The sequence below is a fragment of the Seriola dumerili genome, unplaced genomic scaffold, assembly GCF_002260705.1.
Source record: "Seriola dumerili isolate Sdu_G_001 unplaced genomic scaffold, Sdu_1.0 BDQW01000088.1, whole genome shotgun sequence".
NCBI classification, from domain to species: Eukaryota; Metazoa; Chordata; class Actinopteri; order Carangiformes; family Carangidae; genus Seriola; species Seriola dumerili.
This window is the reverse complement of record NW_019174343.1, coordinates 995987-1017319: the sequence shown is the minus strand read 5'-3', so window position 1 is coordinate 1017319 and position 21333 is coordinate 995987. Positions and strand designations below refer to the sequence as shown.

Genomic DNA, 21333 nt, shown 5'->3' with positions numbered 1-21333 from the left:
GTGTGTGTGTGTGTGTGTGTGTGTGTGTGTGTGTGTGTGTGTGTGTGTGTGTCCAGTGCAGTCACAGTCCTCCTCAGCAGAGCTTTGTGTTATGTCACTTTTCTCACCATCATTTTCCTGAAATGCCAACCCGCCCTGAGCACCACCAAACCCCCACCTCCACACTCCCACATAATTTTATTTTAAATTCATCCTGTTGCTGCAGCTCTGAGCAGAGTGATCCTGGTGGGGGAGGGCAGCATAGTGGGGGATAGGGATTAACAGTGGGCTGGTGGTCCTGATGTAGTTGCTAGTCCACAGACCTGGCTGCCATGTGGAGGTGGTGGGGGGTAAATTAGAACGCTCAGGCTGGTGGCTGACTGTAGAGAAACATGAATGTAGCCTCCATTTTACTGTGGTGAAAGGATATGGAGGCCTGACATGCAGGAACTGAACTTTTACTCAGGTGGTAACACAGTGTTAGTTTTGTAGTTTTAACCATGCTACTAAGGTCACATGACTTGGACTCACGTCAGACTTGTGTAATGAAAGTAAGGATCTCAGAACTGACTTGACAAAATCAAACAAGACTCAAGTTTGACCTCAGAGGTTTATAAAGTCTCACCTATTATACTGCTAATCTCACCTCATTTGTCTCTGCAGGTGTGAACTATTAAATAACTGAACATTGAAGTATTGACGCTAAGTATCCTAGCATAAAAAATTATAGTATTAGTATTTTATTTTATTTTATCTGTTATTTTATAATTAATTTTCTTGTATGTATTTTGCTAATGTTATTATAGCTTTCTAAATCTTATTTTATTGTATCTCATCATTGGCTTTCTTAAAACTCGTCAGCGGAGCAGCCAGGACGACGGCTGCTGCTCAACTGTTTCCTGTAGAGAGGGAAAAGAAAAGTGAAGAGAAACAGGATGAGAGGAAATGGTGAAAAGAGAGAAGGCAGAGAGGGTCACAGCTTTTGATATATTAATAAGACAGAGAATTAGAGTTTTGACTCAGATCTCTGGTTTTTGGTTTTGTTGGTCTTCTGCCTCATGTCTTCATTTCCTTCATCCATGGCAAAAGCTCTCTACCTCTCAAGACATCAGTCTGCATTCAATCAAATATTCAGCATCAAATGAAGAAAAACTTGTGTTTATTAAATTTGTTCAATGATGATTTGATAGAATGACATTTCCAGTTTATTCATTCACACAGAGATGAGACCTGTTAGTGTCTTGAAGATTGTGTCACTAACCAAAGAAATCTGATATTAAATGATGCAAAGACACTGGTGAGATTAGACTGATGAGCTGGTCCCAGTAATAAAGTCTCCATCCCAGTTCCTGCTCCACATTTTGACAGTCTGTGTTTTCCTGTGACTGGAGCCTGATCCACCTTAGGAATCAGAGCTCCCCTGCCTTAGTTTCCAGGCTGTTCTCTCTGGGGAGCCACAGGGACTCAGCTGTGAATGTAGGCCAGAGTCAACACACTCTCTTGTGCCAGAACACTTTTACATACTCACACACACTCTCTCTCTCTCACACACACACACACACACACACACACACACACACACACACACACACACACACACACACACACACACACACACACACTTTCTACTGTACATATACTGTACGGTCTACTGTGCTGTCTCCATCCTCACCATCTGTCTCTGCGTCTGCGCTCACAGGTCGTCGGTGCAGCTGTCAGAAGAACTGTCTAGCCAATCAGGAGAGGCGAGGGGAGAGGTGAGCCAATCAAAGGGGGAGAGATGTTGGGGCAGGATGGGCGTGCGGCCCTGACTGTCATGTCATTACTGCTGCTACTGTGGCACGAAGCAACACCAATTGAAGTCCCACAAGACGGTAAGTCAGCTGTCAATCATCACACCCACTATAATCAGTATGTTACAGCACATGTAGACACAAAAGTCACAACACAAAGTTATTGTGGTTAAAGGGTAGTTTAGGATAGGGTTATAACTGTGCTAAAAATGCTAGCATACAGCTAATTATTAGATCTATCCCATGTAGTGTCAGACTGTGTAAACCTGTGTGAACTGTGTGTTGCTGACACAGAACAGGGAAGCTGCTCCAATTTGCCTCGTCAATTTAAAAGCTGATGCTTCTTGCCTTTTAGTAAAGGGGCAGACAATTATAGAATTTAACACAAGTGAGACATGTTTTTCAAGTCCATTACATAATTTTTGTGAGTTCACAGTGAAGATACAGATAGGAAACATGGTGGAGAGAGAGGTGTCTGACAGACAACAAAGGTCCTTGGCTGGACTATGACCATCACACACCCTGACCAACACTACCTGCGATCATCTGCAAATGTTTTTGAACATTGGTCCTGATATTTATATTTATCTATATTATAAAATAGTAGATACATGTATAATAAATGTCTGAAATGAAATTTTCTTATATAGTTTTTTGCTCTCACCACATGTTAGAGGTCTGCTGATTCACCTTCTCGCTCTGGCTGCGAGTCACATTCAAACTGTGTTTCTACACTGTAGTATCACAAACATGTTAACAGAAACATCGTGTAAACATCACAAACGTTGACCTCAGATGGTTCAATCAGGGCCTTGACTTTATGTCAGTGCAGTACTGAATTGAGATCTGTTAAGTTTTTATATACAAACTTTTAACCTCTAACCTTTAACTTCTTTAACCTTATATTCATGATCTTAACATCACCAACATGTCAGCTATTAAATATTGCTGCTGGTCATTCTTTTTTATAATCAACTGAATTAACTTTTTGCTTCAAGACCTCATTCACACAATAAACCTGTTTTCATTTCAATGTAATGTAAAGAAAAATAATGCAGGTTTTAGAGCAGGTGAAACTTTAATTAGTTTTAAATTTGTAACCATGAGCGGCAGCTGGAGCTGAGTGCTGATCACATTAGTCACATTTGCCCATGAAAACAGGCTGGTTCATATCTCTGGATAACAGGGTGTCACTCTGCTTTTTTTATAAGCTCAACCTTTCAACCCTCGACTTATGATGCTCAAGTCATCTGAAGCACACACAAACACACACACACACACACACACACACACTCACACACACACACACACACACACACACTCACACACACACACACACACACACACACTCACACACACACACACACACACACACACTCACACACACACACACACACACACACACACACTGCCTAACAAAGACCATTTGGATAATACCCTTATAACCCAGTGACGTGTCCCTGATAGAGTCTCCACAGCAAGATCATCTGATTGTCAGGATTGATTTATTTCTGAAAAGGTTCATTAAAATCAGTAAGTCCTCTCTAGAAAGATCAACTCTTAGACACACAGGACAGAGAGACTCACAACTCAGGGTTGGCATTTCAGATCAGATCTCATCTCTTTGTCTTATCTGTAAAAGCAGCTTCAAAATCCACTGGTCAATCAATACATCAATCAATCAAACTTTACCAGCTGTGACAGCTTGAATTTGTGTGTGTCATATGGCCTCCCTGTATTAGCTTCCTGATATTGATTTAAAAATCTTATTGTGGACTTTAAGGTTCTACTCAACTAAGAGTTTACTGACTCCATATGAGGGTGGGTGCCATCTTGGATCAGCTGATAGTGTCCTGCTGGTTGTTTCCACGGGCTGAATGGTGACTGAAGGCTCTGGAATGATCCATAGAACCTGCTGAGAGGAGATTTGACAGATGCCTCTGCTTTTAAATCCCTTCTTTAAAGAAGTCATCTTCTCTGTGTACATTAATTTCATTTTATATAACTGTTTTATTCTTGTTTTTTCCTTTCGTTTTATACTTTAGTGAAGCACTTTGTAACGTTGTAAAAGTGTAATACTGTAGTAATACTGTAGTAACCTTTTTGCTGTGGTTCTAGGTTTGTGCCACCCCTATCCATAAAGAATTTTAGATTAATGCACACATTTAAGGTAAACACAAGAAACTTGTGCTGTAGAAAATGGACCAGACTCAGTGAATAGCTCCCTAAGCTTAACATCCTAAATCCTATGATAAGTATTAATTCAGCTATACAGACTAATGAGCAGTGATAACTAACATGTCTTTGGGGTCATCAGGTGGGAACCTCCTTTCACCAGTGTTTCGTCTAGTTGGTCCCAGGACACCTCCAGGAGGCTAGACAGTGATCACTGGCGTCCCAGAGTCACTCCCCTAATGCCAGCCATCACTGCTCCTCACACCACAACTATTTTCTCCTTTATCTTGCCTATGCTACCACAAACAACATCATCAACTCGGACAAAACACACTAGCAGATTCAGCAAACAAAAACTCCCCTAAACAGTTCTGTTCTGTTGTGTAGGACTAGATTTTTTTTCCCCCCCAGAAAGTGGCGGCCAATTTGAATGAGGGTGGTAGAGTCAGGGAGAGATGCCTTGTTGGGCTAAACTCTCCCCCGCCGGATTAGGCTGTGCTCTACCTCCCCCTACTCCCCCACCCTCCAAGACAATACAACTCACCATACAACTCACCTAAACAGTCAAAGACACACTACAAACCAATTCAAAACAATACAAACAAACAATACAGGCCAACTCACCTGGACTAACCGCATGGTCTCAAAGAGGCTCACACAGGCCACACCCCCCACTTAAAAACACTTCCTCTTCCTGGATTTTCTTCCTTGCTTCTCCTAAGAGTCTGTCTATCCTAAGTGCTCCCCCTGCTGGGCCCCCAGCTACCATTACTTCTTCTCATCCAAATCCACTGACTGGATCTTACTGCCTCATCTGACATGTCCTTTACTATTTTCCTCACACTCTGTCCACTTCCTCCTAACTCCCTCACCAAAGAGGCAACAGACCTTGCTACAAATCCTCTACATCCTACTTCCACTGGACAAATCCTAACTTTCCATCCTTGCTGCTCTGCTTCTGCCCCTTACTCTACATACCTGAGCTTTTTCCTTTCATGTGCTTCTACAACTGAAGCCTCCCACGGAACAGTCAGCTCTATGAAATATACTTTCATTCTACTCTTAGACCACAAGACTATGTCAGGCCTTAGCTTTGTACTGGCTGTTTCCTGGGGAACAACAAGCTTTCCTCCTAAATCTACCTGCATTTCCCAATCACAAGCATCCTCTAAGCTGCCTTGCCTCATTGCTGTCTCAAACAAGAAATAATGAAAAAAATATGTACATAGTACAGTAGTAATAAAGCCAATAAATTACATTAAAAAATATACGTAAGAAAATAATGATAATAATACATACAGTACAAACCTCTTCCACATTGTCTGAAATTGGTTGAAATAACATACTTCAGTGTAAACATCATTGCAGAGCTGGATTTTAAATATCTGGTCAATAAGCATCAAAATCAGAATCACAATCAGACAAAATATGTTTGTGCATCAAAGACATTTGACTCTGGTTTCTAGTAGTTCCCAGTTCAAAGAACCACATTAATTAAGGTTTTTTGATTGGGGTGTTGAGTATAAAGTGAACCTCGAAAAGCTAACAATGGATAGTGATCCATTCTTCACACGATCCCATTTTTGTATCACAAAATTATGCTTTATGACATATTAACCCCACCCCCCTCGTGGAGAACAGCTCCACATGCTCCACAGCTGATGGTTTCATTCAGGAAGAGAAAACCCATCCCCCTCTTTTCTTTATGTCTGATCTGCTTCACAGCAAACTGCTCTCCTGACCTTTATCGATGGGAGCTGTCCACACATCCCCACAGAACACACACACACACATGTTCACACACTCCATCTCTACATAATAATGTCTAAAGGGCATATGATGAAGACTGTTCTAATTCAGTGAATAGGTTGTATAGGTGACATGGATGTGTGTACATGCACACTCACATCTTACATCAAGGCTAATCTGTAACTGCTACACAAACACAAGGTCAAACTTCGTAATGTGTGTGTTAGGGCTGAACAGGTCTGAACAGGTTTGTACCAAACATGTTCCCTTATATCTTGAAAACATGAGATCGAGGAGTCTCTGTAGCACCACAATGCCTCATTTATAGAGGTTGTGACACATTTTACATGTACATACACATATTACGTATTCAGTACATACTGTATACAGGACAACACACACACAAGTAAATGAGAAAGGAGCCTCACGCTTGTATTCTGTATAGCAAAGAGCTACACAGTAAGTTTTGCTTTAAGCTTAAGCTTTTACCTTGTACTCAAGTTGAATCATTTCTTGTCATTGTAGCTTAACACGTATGTCACCTCACATACTGCAGTGTCAGATCTCTCTTTGTTCATGCTGTTGTTGTCAGTCAACACTTTATTTCAGGCTGTGATTTAACACAATAAAAGCCCATCTAATCATATTGAACATGGATTAAAGAGTGACTGGACACTGACACCAACACTACACCACAGTTACCACCTCAGACGACACTGCGCAGTCGTATATACACATGAAGCACGGACAGACCAACAAAAACTTAGAGAGATGAAATGAAATGAACTGTATCCTCTCCAGCAGTGAGCCTCAGTCCATCCAGAGAAGCTGAACTCACCAGCACTAGATCTCTAGTCTGTCTTGTGTCTGTTATTGTGAGAGGGGTCTCATAGCAGGCCTTTGAAGCTTCATGTGCTGGTCTCACAAATACAGTCACACATGTGAAGCTTTAAAAGTTTTGCTTATTATAGGTATGTGTCCTTTTGGTTACTAATTGATTGACAGAAATTAACAGTATGATGTTGTATGACAGTGTCTGATGTACAACCTAAACTCTAACATGTGTTGTCTTTCTCTTCCTTGCTGATGATGAACTCCTTACAGGTGAGTCATTGTTTCATTCTGTAGATCACAGTTCTCTCTTTCGCTTCTATAACAACTAATATAGATAACAGTGGTCCTCAACTGGTCCAGCATCAGAATCCAGATTACACATCAAGTCAAAGTCTTCGTAGATCATCCATTCTGTCAGTGAGAGCAAACCCTCTGGCTGTACGGAGACAGTGTTGTTGTACAACTGGGGTTTAAATGTCAATAAAATGAGGAAGTGATCAAAGTTGAAAAGCAGCAATGAAAGCTGGAGTAGGTAATCTGTTTCAGAAACGCTTTTTGTGATATCTCTTTAAATTCTCTTAATATCCCGATAGCAATGAATAAATGAAATGCTCTGAAAAAAACAAAGTAAATCAACCCTCTGTGTCAGTCACAGGGCTGTAAAAACTCAAGCCAATCATTGCCTTCGGCCCGGATGCAATGATTGGCTGGCCGACCTTTGCGTCAACCTCACTAGCGTGCCTGCGCGTAACATGGCTGTGCACTCGTGCTTACTGCTGCATGACCGAGCTGTTTCAGTGTCAGACAAGCGGCAGTCGCAGGTGAAGAAGACGGACAGGAATTGCAGAGAAAATTCAACCAGTTCCACCTAAGTCTTTGACTTCAGCAGCCGCTGCACTCTTAAAAGGAAGAAAAAGCAGAAAAAGCTGCAACAAAAAAAAAATTGAACAGTGCAAGGCTGAACAAGAGTCAATGCTGATGTCACTTTACAACGATGGCAACAACTGAGGAGTCAGAGGAGCTAAAAGTGATACGATGATGGCTATCTTTCTGTCAGACAGGTAATTATCTTGCTTGTTTTGTTTTGGTTAGTGGAGGGGAGGGGGTGGGGTGGGGTCTTATACTAAGGTAGATAGCTGCTTCATAAGCTGTTTCAGCTGTTTAATCATAAACCAAGGTATGTTTTATGTATTAGCCAAAGCTAATGTTAGATAAACCTGGGTGTAAGCATCATCAACTATGCTACAGACAGTGTAGCTAACTTTATGTTTACACATAATGTTGCCTTGTATGTAATCTGTGTACCCTATATGTTTGGTGATGTCTGCACTGTAGTTTTAAGCAGATGTCATTTGATAGTATTTATCTTATGTCTGTCATGGCTGCAAATGGGACTTTGTGTTTGGTGTTTTTTGAGTTGTGAGAAAGACTCCTCAACTTCCACAACTTTAAAACATGGACTGATCTGATGAGACCACCACCCCTCCACCAGAGTTTCTCTCCCACTGGTGAGTGCAACTTTATGTGATAGAAACACAGCTTAGCTCTTGGAACCTCTAAAAATTAGGTCATTGGCGACCCGTTTAGAAACTCATGCCAGTTATTCATATAAATACATCCTTCTCGGGCGTTGTGTGGTGTAGTGGTCTAAGCAGGCGCCCCCATGTGTAGAGGCTACAGTCCTCGCTGCAGTCGGCCCCGGTTAGAGTCCCGCATCGGACGGCCTTTACTGCGTGTCATTCCCCCTCTCTGCCTCCCCATTTCCTGTCTCTCTACTGTCCTGTCAAATAAAGGCATAAAAAGCCCAAAAAAAATATACTTGAAAAATATAAAAAAAAATACATCCTTCTTTTGTATATATTGATATATACTGTATACTGTATATATATATATACAGTATATATTAGAAAATATATTCTTGAATTTATTATTTGTGTACCTGTGTCAGCCAGCCACACAAAAATACGGGAACCACTGTCCATAACTGCTACATTTAATGCATTAACCAACCCTCATATAAGTACTTTATACCCATAAAACCATCTTCCCCTCAGCAAAATAACCAGAGACTTGTATTTCTATGTAGCTATAGTCCTGTGTTGTTATATGCCCTATAAAGAGATTCAGATCTAATCATCTACATGTCATTTTTGTAGAGATGATGGCTAATTGTGATATTCTTTCTATAGGACAGTCGCTGCCAAAGCAGAAGAAGATTGCCACAGTGCTCACATGATGTCACATGCAGAGCCTGACCTGTCAGCCAACACTCACCTCTGCTTATAATCAACAGTAAATATATTGTGGATGGCAATGATACATTGTGTATATATCTTATATTGTTAATAGTATTTCAGTAATGTTATACATATATTTCTGTCATAAATATACAATAAACCAGTTACATACCACATTGGATTATTATAATTTGTGTAGCATACAAAGACATACAAAATGAAACAACGTCATTGTCTATGCTGTAATTGTAAGGAAAAGGCATGTATCATTTTAAAGATTTTATTCAAAAAAGTCAGAACAGATTGTGCACATAAATAATGCAAAATAATAAAATACAAATTTAAATATTTACACAAGTAATATATAAAAAGAAAAAAATATTACTATTATAAAGGACAGCAAAATACTTGATACAGTACCAGTCAAAAGTTTGGACACACATGGAAACGCAAGATGTGATGTTCTGGTGTCCTTTTACATTTCTGGTTAATGCACCAGGTGGGGTGACCTGTAACCGGAGGGCCTGGTTGAGGAGCATCTGCTGATGTCATTTGTAACATATCAAACACCAGTCTTGGGTCACAGAGCTCAGACAGAGCTGCAGCAGGTGATGCCACTGTTCCAAGTCTAGTTCTCAAATTCTGGCCTGTGCAGCAACAGATAACAAACACAATTAGATATTATTATAGAACAGAGCTTTATTGAATTTTGTATTGGTGGTGTTGGTCAGAAAAAAACAAGAAATAATTTGCTACTATAGATACCTGCTCATCAACACCAGCTCTCCCTCTCCCACAACCTCCTCAGCCTCCCCCTCGCCTCCGAGCCCGAGCCTGGCCTCTGTGAGATATGAGACGAAATCAGAGCTAGCAATGCTCTCATCCTGGATTCTCTAACATGCAAAACAATGTAATATGTGTGACTGATAGTAAATGAAAAAACGTCCGTGAAGCTAGGTAGGTGCTACAGTTTTTTCAAAGACATGCTGCTGAAAATTCAAGGTAAAGGTTCAAAAGAAACGTTAGCTATACTAGTAGTATACCTAACTGAGTATTAGTAGCGTAGCTAACTTGTTGATGTTTCTAGCTTTGCCTGATATATAACCTTACTGCGGGTGGCTACTAGCTAGCCAGCAATAAGTTATTCCATCTAACTGTATTTCCAACAAAAAATGACCAAACATACTAGCTTGACAGCATTGAATATGAGCTACAGTCATGTTGATTGTTTATATTCATTATGGTAATCTTATATGTTGTCTTACTTGTGAATAACTCACTCCGTATTGGGATATCACAATGACAATCACAGCTACGTTCCTCTCTCTCTCTCGCTCTCTCTCTCTTGTGCATTCGAGCAGTGTGCGTTCGTGTGTTTCAGGGGAGTGGCCTTGGAGGGAAGCCTGAAGGGAGGGGGTGGGAGTTTTTTTTCATTTGGATACTTTCAAAATCTAGCTAACTCAGGCTAACATCTCCCAGATTACCTACTCCATCTTTAAACAGTAGGTACAGCTAATTCAGGCTTATTAAGAGCACTGAAACTACTGGGGGCAATATTTTTAAATATGTTAGCAACCCACTGAAAATTGACCCCACCAGTTGGGAACCACTGAACATTAACATGAAAACTGGATGAATATACATAGAACTACAGATGTTTTTATGTCTTTAATATGATTAACAATCACGTTACCATTTGTCCATCTGTCTCTTTGTCTCTCTTTGGCTTTACGTTGGACTAACAGCAAAGATCCTGCAAGACCGTAAGTGTTGATGTTTCTGTCCCAGCCACTCATTATACAACTTCTACTTTGTGACGTTGCAGTGACACAGGCAACATTACACACTTCACCACTGGATTACTCCTGTTCCATAGAGGTTAAAGGTTCTGTAATCGATTGTCATTTCCAGTAGATGTTGCTCTAGACCACGAACATCTCAGACCAAAAGCTTTGTCGCCACACCTCCCCTCCCTTCATGTTCTCAGCATGGTGTTGTGAAGCCCAGTGAATGTGTCTACTAAACACACACCAAGAAGCTCAACTGAATAAAGTTACCCTGTGAACATGAGAGCCAACAAAACGCAATCTGTGATATGCTCCACAGCAATGCTGACATCCAACTAGCATTAGCAACATTTGCTGAATACATTTATAATAAGGGTATCAGTAAGTTAGCTAATGTTATCATGTCTACTGTAGCCATCACTAATGAAAACAGATATGTAACATTATGAACCATTAAGTTACTGACACATGGAGGAGAAGAAAAACCTGCTCTGAGTCCAGCTGGACCCTGTAGCAGCTCGTAGGGTTCTCCTCTCAGTAAACAAGACCAGTATTGGCTCTACGGTCAGACTGGGATAGAAATTCAGCCTTGAACTGATCCACTGGGACCAGCTGCATCAATGACACTGATAGAACAGGTAAAGACACTGATGGAGCCTGTAAAGACACTGATGGCTCCGGTAAAGACACTGATGGGGCAGGTAAAGACACTGATGGAGCCGGTAAAGACACTGATGGGGCAGGTAAAAACACTGATGGAGCCAGTAAAGACACTGATGGGGCAGGTAAAGACACTGATGGAGCCAGTAAAGATACTGACTTTATAGATGTTTTGACCGTCCACCAGCCGACCAGGATTTGAGCCAGTACTACTCCGCCCAGTCCACCTGTGCTCTGGTCTCATCTCTTTGTTTGTTTGAGGCCTTTTTAGATGAAAACTTCTTCAGTGGAGGAAACTCTGGACGTTCACTTTCACCTGAACACTGCGTACTGCACTGTGTTGTCTCACCTGCGGGCGGAGCCTGTCTTTATAAACGAGGGGAGGACTAACAGTTTAACAGGAGACTCATGCATGTGCCACCACACTGACTACCAAAACAAAGACCAGAGAATCTCTCATATCATTACATAGAAAATAGTTTGCTGCTGTAATTTTTATTCAAATCTTGTTTACAGAACCTTAAGACACCCTGCTAGACACACATCACCCCACCAGTTTGCTTTAGGGAACACAAACTTTAATCTGGGAATTTTTTTCTACATGTTCTGCTGTACGCGCATGTGATGTTGTTGACACTGTAACTAGTCTAATGAAAGTGAATCTTGGTGAGGATGTGCAATAAGCTGATGTTCCATACCATGTCTCTCAAAGCTGGGCTTTTATCACAACCAAGCATGCTATAAAAATACTCTTATGGTTGCCATAGCAACATGAGGGATATGTATAATACAAGGCTATTTCAGTTGTGGATAAGATTAGCTGCAAGAGCTTCAGTTACAGAGGGAAACTGTTCTTTCATCTCCATACTCTGTGTTGAGCTGGAGCTTGCTCTCACAGTCCAGAGTTCCTGCTTTAATGTGGCAGGCAGCCAGTCCTATGAAGCGCCTGTTATCTTGTGTTGTGTGTGAAGTGTGTCTGTGCTCAGTGGGCCAGAAAAACGCAGAGAGATGTGGTCTGTGTGGTTTGTCTGCAGAGCTGAAGGGAGCAGTTAGATATGTGACTGAACACTGAACACAGCCGGGGACATTATGATCTGATTGTTTCTTTCATCAGGATTCAGAGCAGGTTTATATGAGGTTAATATATAAGGCTGATCATCAAGTTTCATTAAAACAAAAGAAAAAAAGATCAATCAGTGAAAAGAATACTAAATCTGGTGATATTTTTTATTTTCTTATTGTCAAAAAATCTTTAAAGACCAAAACCAATAATCAAACAAGTATCATCTGTGATTCAGAGCCTGATGTCTCTGATTTCCTCTGTTTCCAAACACTATTAAAACACATCAGTGAGACACACACATGTTCCTCCATCACCATGAACACACACACTCTAGTTTTTTTAGACTCAGTCCTACACACACTGTCCTGCTGACCCAAATAAACGCTAGAGCACCAAATGTGGATTAATCTGCCGCTGAAAATAGTCCTCAACAAATATACTATTTCCTCCTGTTTCAGTATACATACTGTATCGATAGATAGATAGATAGATAGATAGATAGATAGATAGATAGATAGATAGATAGATAGATAGATAGATAGATAGACATTTTTGACTTTTAATAGGATTTATTGACAATAAGATGAGAAGAAGAATATGTATAGATATATAATAACAGCAGGTTTATTCTTTAAAGCTTTGGAGCCTTTTCCATGACACAGAGAGAATTCAGGGGAAATTCCTGAATATGAAGTAGATTTTTAGGTTAAATTACATTGTTGATCATATTCAGCAGCTGGTTCTAATCACAAAAGGTATATTGGTAAAAGTCCAACGGATCAGGAAACACAAGCAGTGTATCCAGATTACATCTAAACCACTTTATCCTGAGATCAAACTCATTGCACAGAAAATGGTCTGTAAACTGACGGATGTCTAGGGATGCTTTGTGTCTCTCTTGTATATTGTATATATTAGCTATCAGCTAAATCTGGCACAATTTATTGATTAATGTTTTTACATGGTCCTTGATAAATAAGTATAATAAACTAAACTAAACTTAACTGAACTTTAGATCTATTTGTCACCATGCTCATGAGACCTGAGCATGGTGTACTACATTAACAATAATGTTAATGCAAATAACATGTAGGCTACAGTAGACCAACTGTTCAAAGCTAAAATAACCAGTTAAAGTAGAGGAATGTCCCGACCAAATGTATTTTAATAGTTGACAACCAGTTTTACCAGTTAAACACTTTCGTTCCTTCTTCCCCTTTGTTGTCTCTTCATTGAGTTTGATCAGTTTATTGATCTTTAAACTCTAATCATAAAACATTGAAACAGCAGTGTATGTGTGTGTGTGTGTGTGAATGTGTGTTCATTATCTGTACACAACCTCATCTCTGTAACCTCTTCTTTGTCTCCCCCCTCCCCCCACAGTGAAGCAGCCCCCCACCATTGTCAAACAGTCAGTGAAGGACTACATTGTCGACCCCAGAGATAACATCATCATCGAGTGTGAGGCCAAGGGCAACCCAGTGCCAACGTAAGCAGTACACACACACACACACACACACACACACACACACACACACACACACACACACAATATGCGTACAATTGACTTATCTGTTTTCTGCTCATTACATGGAGCTTTAAGGGGAAAAAAGGATGATACATTTCATGCATAAAAGTCGGAATCAATGCTGAAACATCAAGTTTTAAACTTTTACTTCTACATTTCCTGTAGTGCAGCTCATCTTTCTTTACTGCACCTGCCTGAGAAATTCAACCTTTCAAACAGCAACGGGATTATTTTCACAGACTGAGCTGTAAACTGACCTTTATGTGTACATTAGGTGGTGAGCACCTTTAATGGACATTAACTCGTGACAGTTGAAAAAGTTGACGAAATAGAAAATCTTGACACTGAATAAAGTTTGAAGACTGTTGCAGGTGATTCAGACAGCAGCTGAAAAGCTCACAGTCAGACTGATGTGAGTGACAGGCTGCAGACTGCGGAATCAGGGAAATGCAGCACAGCTGAGGACAAAGAGGTCTAGAGAAGATTCAAAAGATGACACATTTGTCTTCCTTACTCTATCCACTCAGTCCCATTGTCTATCTGTGTTTCTGACTGTCCTCTGCTACCCCCCCACCCCCCGCTCTGTCTGTCCTCAGTGTGTCTTGCCCCCCAAGCCCCCCCCCGTATGTCTGTGACAGTGACAGTTGTGAGGAGTGACAGTGCCACTCAGATGTGCTCTCCTGCCACTCTGCCCTACTCTGTCTGTCTCTCTCTCGGCCACAGTAATACATTTTCATCTGAGCCACCCTCCCTCTGTCACTGACCCCCCTTCCTGTTCAGATGAACGGTGTCTTGCCCCAAAGCTCCTCTGCTGCCCTCTAACAAACCTATAAACTCAGTGTGACACCTGTCCACCTCCCCTCCACAGCATCAGCTTGACAAGTGGTCTGCTGTGCTTTTGACAGCTCTCTCTCTCTGCTACCCCCCATGTTGTCCCTCCATTAGGCACGGAGGCTTTATTTATACAGCGCCTTTCACACACAGACACAAAGTGTTAAACATGAGTAAAAAGCATTGAATAAGCAATAAAAGCCAGAAATACATCAGTGGAGAAAGAATAACATGAGGTTTTTCAGAAATAGTCGTGATTAGGAAGTTGGTTCCATCTGTGTGCAGCAGCAGCTGAAGTGAGCTTCACCCTGGTAGGTTCTACCAGCTGACTGCTTCCTAAAGGTCTAAAATCCATACTGGTTTCATATTCTTCATGAGGATTATAAATGTATTTTGGCCCACTGTCATTGAGTGATTTATAACCCAGCAGGTAACTGGTGACCAGTGTAAATATTTAAGAACAGGAGCCAGTTTCACACAGATATCTCAGACTGGTCTGTAGTGTTGGTCCAGATCCGCTTAAGATAGTCAAGAACTGAAGTGCTTTGTGCAACAGATGAATTTAGACTCAGTCTGTCTGAAGTCTGACTGTTTGTTGTATCAAAGACACAGTCAAAGTCTGTCTCTGTGAGCTAGGTGAGTTTGGAGAGGAGGATTTCTGGGATGATGCTGCTGGTGTGAATCTCTGTGAAATGATCTGTAACAGTAGTTAATTCATATTTATGTTTTGTCCTTACAATTTAACATTTTTGACATTTTGATTTTTATTAAATGTGTTTTTTGTTCTATAATGAGCAAGAAATGATTCAAAGTTAGTTAATTTATCATGACCTAGCAGAGTACTGTGCACAGTATTTTCACATCTGTCCTGAGGAGGTTGGGCAGATGTGGTTAATGTTGTTTTTTTTTCCAATCCAAACATTTGCATTTCCACTGTCAGTGAAACCCATGAATCAGCTGGTGGATTATTCTACACCTTCAGTTTCTGTTCCTCTCTATCTTCTGTATGTCTCTCCCTCTCATCTTCCTTATCTTCCTCATTCACATTCACAGTTTTTTCCTCCTCCTCTTCTTCCTCCTTTTGTCTTCTATTCTCCTCACACAAACCTGCTGTGATTTACACATCAATTATACACATCAAAATATTCACATAATTCACACTTAGGAGCAGGCTCACATGCACAAACACACACACACACACACACACACACACGCACACACACACACACACACACTGGTTCTCCAGTGGTTACATCAGTGGGCGTATGACCAGCTCAGGACAGTGGTACATTGTTTATTTGGAGACAGATTGGCTTTACGTAAGACACATACACACATGCACATACAGATACACACGCACGCTCACCCAGATTCTTGTACACACACAGACACACAACCACACAATAAGGCACTCACAGCCAGTCTCCCATGCACACATCCTGGCTCTCCTCTTCCCAGGACAGGCATTGTGCTCCAGTAATGCACTCAGTTGACTATTCATGCTCATGAAACATTCAGCGAAAGGGATCGTTCACTTATTCACTCACAATCAGCCTGTCACTACGACACACACACCACAACGCAGCCCTGGTCTCCTGCGCTTCAACAGAGGCCCTTTGTTTAGTCTGAGAGCTGAGCCTCGAACCAGATCTGCTGGAACCGACCTAAAACTGACAGGAAGCATCTTCAGAGACTCCTTGCTCCGCACTAAAAATAGAGGTGGATTATGTAAGACAGTGAGTGTTTGTCACTAATCAGGGAGTGCCACATGGCTCAGGATTAAGCTGCAGCACTGTAACATGCAGAGCGTGTAGTTTGCTGGATTTTTCATGTTGCTGTCATGTGCCAGTTCAATGATAGAAGATGGCAACCACATGACAAGCAAATATGGTTCATATTTTCCAGTTGCTGAAACAATTAAGAGTTCATATGAACACGGTGATGGTGCAGCTCGCCATGCTTCTCTCGCCATAAGTGTCTTCTCTTAAGCAAGTGTTCCCTTATGAATAAGCCCATCAACATGAACCCACGTGTATTTTGTGCTGTGGTTTCTGTTTGGTTATAAAGAAAGTCAGTTTGCAGAGACTGGAAGTTTTAAATCCTCAAACAGGGTCTCAAATGCATGAACAAATAAAACCTGGTCGCCAAGAAAACACAGTCGGAGCAGAGGAATCACCTGCATGCTAACGGCTCACAGTGTAATGATGATGTACGTTTCCACAGCACCATGTCATTAGTAGTTATGTCATGCTTTGGACTCAAGGATGAACTGATTAGATTTTTGTAGTCAAAGGTCAAAGGTCAGTGTGACCTCACAAAATATTTTGAAGCCATTACTCAACAATTATGACCAAATTTCACACAAATGGTTGATATTTTCTATGACTCTGGATAAACAGGAGGTAACCTGGAACTAGTCTGAGTGGAGGAGGCAGACAACCACCAGGAGGTGACTCTAGTGTCTTTCACTAATTCATTCCAGTCACTTTACTGAAGATAAAGCATTTCCTGCAGATGTTGCAAATTAAAATCCTTCCAGGAATGGGAGGGCCTAAGCTGCTGGAGGCTTTTAATGTGAAATGAGTTTCACCGACAGAAGCTTAACAGTGTTTGGAAAATGGCAAAACAGAAGTGGCAGAAGAGAAAAAGTATGTTTCTGGAGAACAAAGAGAAGCACAGCAGTGAGAGAGGGGAGTATGACATGACTCTGACAACAGGGAGAGGTCAGGAAACAGGGAAGTAAAACATGATGGGATATACCTAAAACAAATACATAAAAACAATTTAAAATACAATCAATTGATAAATGAATGTTTTCAAACATTTCCCTGCTAGAGTAAAATCAAGTACAGTGGATATGATAAGTGTACAGTGGCCCTGAGAGCTCAACACAATGCAACTTAAGAAACCCGGCTGGGACGCACTTGTTCAGTGCTTTGTGACTTTTGAAGTTAAAAACATTGAACAAGTGCACATGGATGTATCATAATACATGTGTTATAATACATCCATGCAGGTCCTAGAGAGGTCTGTCACTTTTTAGTGTCCCCTGGAAACACTTGTGTTGTGTTGTCAGTATTTGCAGCATGTGTCCTGTGACTACAGAAGAAGACTGACCCTCACCCTTCAGTTCCAGGGAACCACAGAGTTCTAATGGCAGCTCTTTGGCTCTTTGTTCTCTTGCTCAGGTTCTCATGGCGAAGGAACGGCAAGTTTTTCAACATCGGGAAAGATCCCAGGGTGACGATGCGGAAACGATCAGGAACCCTGGAGATCGGTTTCCGTAGTGGAGGACGACCAGAGGACTACGAAGGAGAATACCAATGTTTCGCCAGCAATGACTTTGGAGTCGCTCTGTCCAACAAAATCCTGCTCCGGGTCTCCAGTAAGAACACATACACACAAACACACACACACACACACACACACACACACACACACACACACAAACACGTTACACATGTTACACAACACACAAGAAAGACAGGAGAGGAAAAAGTTTCAAAATTTTCAACATATTTTCTTACGTGTTTGTTGAAGGAAATGGTCTAAATTTTACTAATTCTACAGTACTGAACACAGGACATGTGACCAATCAGCTGTAAAGAACAATAATGACCAGCTGTTCCCTCCTCTCCATCCTCCAGAGGCTCCTCTGTGGCCAAAGGAGGTGCTAGAGCCTGTGGTGGTGATGGAAGGCTCCCCAATGGTTCTACCCTGCAACCCCCCACCAGGCCTTCCTCCCCCGTTCACCTTCTGGATGAGCAGCTGTAAGTTACACTAAAAAATATACAAACGAACACACTGAGTTATGTTTCTCCATCAGTCTTCCTAATGGAGTGTGTGTGTCCTGCTGACTTTCTCTACACTGTCAGGTGCAGTTTTATATTGAGCAAATTTGATATTTATTGGTTTTAACATCAAGAGCTGAATTATGACCCATTTTGTGAATATAACTTTGTTTTAAGGGAATTTGTCTCTTAAAACTGAGCAGCTGCAGAATGACTGCATCACTCTTGGGGATGATGTGTGTATGTTGGGTTTTAACACAATCACCTCAAGTCAGTCAGCATCAACCACAGACAAACAGTCCAGGTGCTGAGAGGACCCTTTACATTCAGATCATCTGCAGATCTTTTCCTCTTGCTCTGTTTCCACCAGGAGAGGAATTTAATACATAGGATGTTTATAGATTCTGGTAAATTGATACATATGATGCATCTTAATTGGTACATGATAACGGACTGCATCTTAAAAAATGTCCGTTTTATTTATATTAAAATCTCAATAATGATGAGTTTCATGTCATTTGTGTTATTTTCTTTTTTTATCCTCATCAGGAAGTCAAGTTATTTATTTAGGCATCAAATCACTCAATGGCCTTTCTGCCCTAAAAGTTTTTGTCACTGGAGGCCAAATGGCCTCGCCCCTAAAATGATGAAATTCCTTTCCTGTTGCCTCCCTGGCAAAAGAAGCCTCTCTCCTCTGCACTGTTTTGTCGTTCTCCCATGAAAGTAATGCTGCAGTCGTGCTAAGCCAGTGTGTGTGTGTGTGTGTGTGTGTGTGTGTGTGTGTGCTGCATAGATCTGCAGAGGCAGACCTCATGTCCAGCCAGATGCCATTTTACAGCCACAGACAGAAACTTTAAAAGACACTTTAGTTATATAAAACTGATTAAAACTTTCCCTCTCAGTTACTGTATAGAATATCAACATAATCCTTCTGCATCACTTCCCCCACTCAGTGAACAGCCTGCGTGACACACACACACAGTCATGTGTGCTCAGATCAACTACAGTACACCATATTAGCTTGTCATATAGCCCAGACACTGTAACATGGCAACGCGTGATGAGGACTGCTGGCCGGCTGCTGATTGGTCCTGGGGCACTGCTGACCACCATAAGGCTCACATCAGTTTGTGCAGTCACAGAGTGTGTGAGGATCTGTCTGGACATCCATGTGGGTTTAACTGCACGTTATCATTACAGCCTGTCACTGTAGGAGGACACATGAGCTAACATGCTAACAGCTGTATGTGTAAATATACAGTCTTCAAGCTAATGGTTGGGATTAACGGGATTTTAATCATATATTTTAGCCTGTGATAGGAGATGTGAGAGTTCAGTTGTTTGTGCTGTGTCTCAGACCACAACATGTCAGCCAGCTAAAGTCAAGATACAGTACACCATCACTGTGTGTGGTTGGAATCACAGATATGTATAATCAATACAGGAAAACCTGGTCACCTGCTTACTGATGCAATTGTCCAATAAGCCAATCATGTGGCAGCAGTGCAATGCATAAAATCCAAAGGAAGGAAGTACTCAGTATTAGTATAGTGTTCCTAATAAAAAAACACTGAAGCAATTTAGTCTTGTACTAAACTAACTGACAGATTCAAAAAGATCAAACTCAAAGAGGGAGAGGTGAGAGGTATCCTGACTGCTAGATCCTACTCAAACACTGGGTCCTCCTCCCTGCCCCCCCCCTCCTCCCTGTCCCTCTCTCTCTCCTCCTCTCTCCTCCTCCCTGCCCCCCTCTCTCTCCTCCTCTCTCCTCCTCCCTGTCCTCCTCTCTGCCCCCCTCTCTCCTCTCTCCTCCCCTCAAATCCTCTCTGTCCTTCCTGTCTTCCAGATATGATGCCAATCCGTCAGGATAAGAGAGTATCCATGGGTTTGAATGGAGACCTGTACTTCTCCAACGTTATTGCTCAAGATGCTCAAACAGACTATAGCTGCAGCGCTCGCTTCCTCTTCACACACACCATCCAGCAGAAGAACCCCTTCACACTCAAAGTCCAGAACAGTGAGTAGACAACACGCACACACACACACACACACACACACACACACACACACACACACACACACACACACACACACACAACACACACACACACACACACACACACACACACACACACACTTCCTGAAATATTGATGAGTGAATGTAGTCATTTTTTAGACATTGAGCAGTGACTGCTGTAACCGTGTAAGAACTCTGGTCCAGTTCTCCATCTAGAGGTAAAGTAATGACATGACATAAGCTGCATGAAATCTCAGATGTTTCCTCAGGTTGCTTCAGAAAAGTCAAGATTCTCTTGATATAATGTGAAATCTTTTCTTTCAGCTGCTGATGTACCTTCAACACCACCATCATGCTCTGTGTATATGTCTGTGTGTGGACTGATGAGCCACTGTGTGTGCCTGTGTTTTCAGGGGAGCCATATAATGACACATCTTACAATGCCTCTGACTCCTATGGTGGTGAGTCACTTCCTGTCAGGACAGCTCTACTTCCTGTCCACCTGCTAGAGACACTAACCTGCTGAACACATCCACTGACCTCAGACTGATGTCGGACACTAATCTATTTTCCTAAACGGTGCACATCTGTGAGAATGGAGTGTTGTGTTTCTTTTAAAGCTCCATCTAGTCTGAAGGTAGATGTCCATGTGTTCTTTGATTATAAAGCAGGTCTAGGTGTTATATTAATACACTAAAGGAAACCAAATCCAGCAAGGTTAGATGGTGGGTCCAGGTGGGCGGGGCTTGGGGCATGGCTGAGAGTGGTGACTGCTTTGTTGTGACATCACAAAGTCATACAACAAGTCCTGACGGCTGGTTTTAAGGCTCAGTTTCTGAATACAGGCTATGTGCATTTATCTGTGGACCGAGGCTTTGATACTTTCATA

General features: G+C 41.6%; 1 protein-coding gene across 8 annotated transcripts in view; it reads left to right on the top strand.

Moving 5' to 3' along the window:
• Window positions 1–21333, top strand: part of nfasc (neurofascin) — a 96324-nt gene that overhangs the window by 27115 nt on the left and 47876 nt on the right. For 5 of the 8 annotated variants that reach the window (XM_022745576.1, XM_022745579.1, XM_022745583.1 and 2 more), the window contains exons 3-9: window positions 1679–1853; window positions 10513–10530; window positions 13661–13766; window positions 17825–18021; window positions 18284–18406; window positions 20274–20444; window positions 20858–20905. In XM_022745576.1, coding sequence (XP_022601297.1) covers window positions 1760–1853; window positions 10513–10530; window positions 13661–13766; window positions 17825–18021; window positions 18284–18406; window positions 20274–20444; window positions 20858–20905 — 757 coding nt within the window. In that variant the 5' untranslated portion in view covers window positions 1679–1759. The remainder of the gene's footprint in view (window positions 1–1678; window positions 1854–10512; window positions 10531–13660; window positions 13767–17824; window positions 18022–18283; window positions 18407–20273; window positions 20445–20857; window positions 20906–21333) is intronic. The other 3 variants (XM_022745581.1, XM_022745580.1, XM_022745577.1) reach the window with 2 other exon arrangements.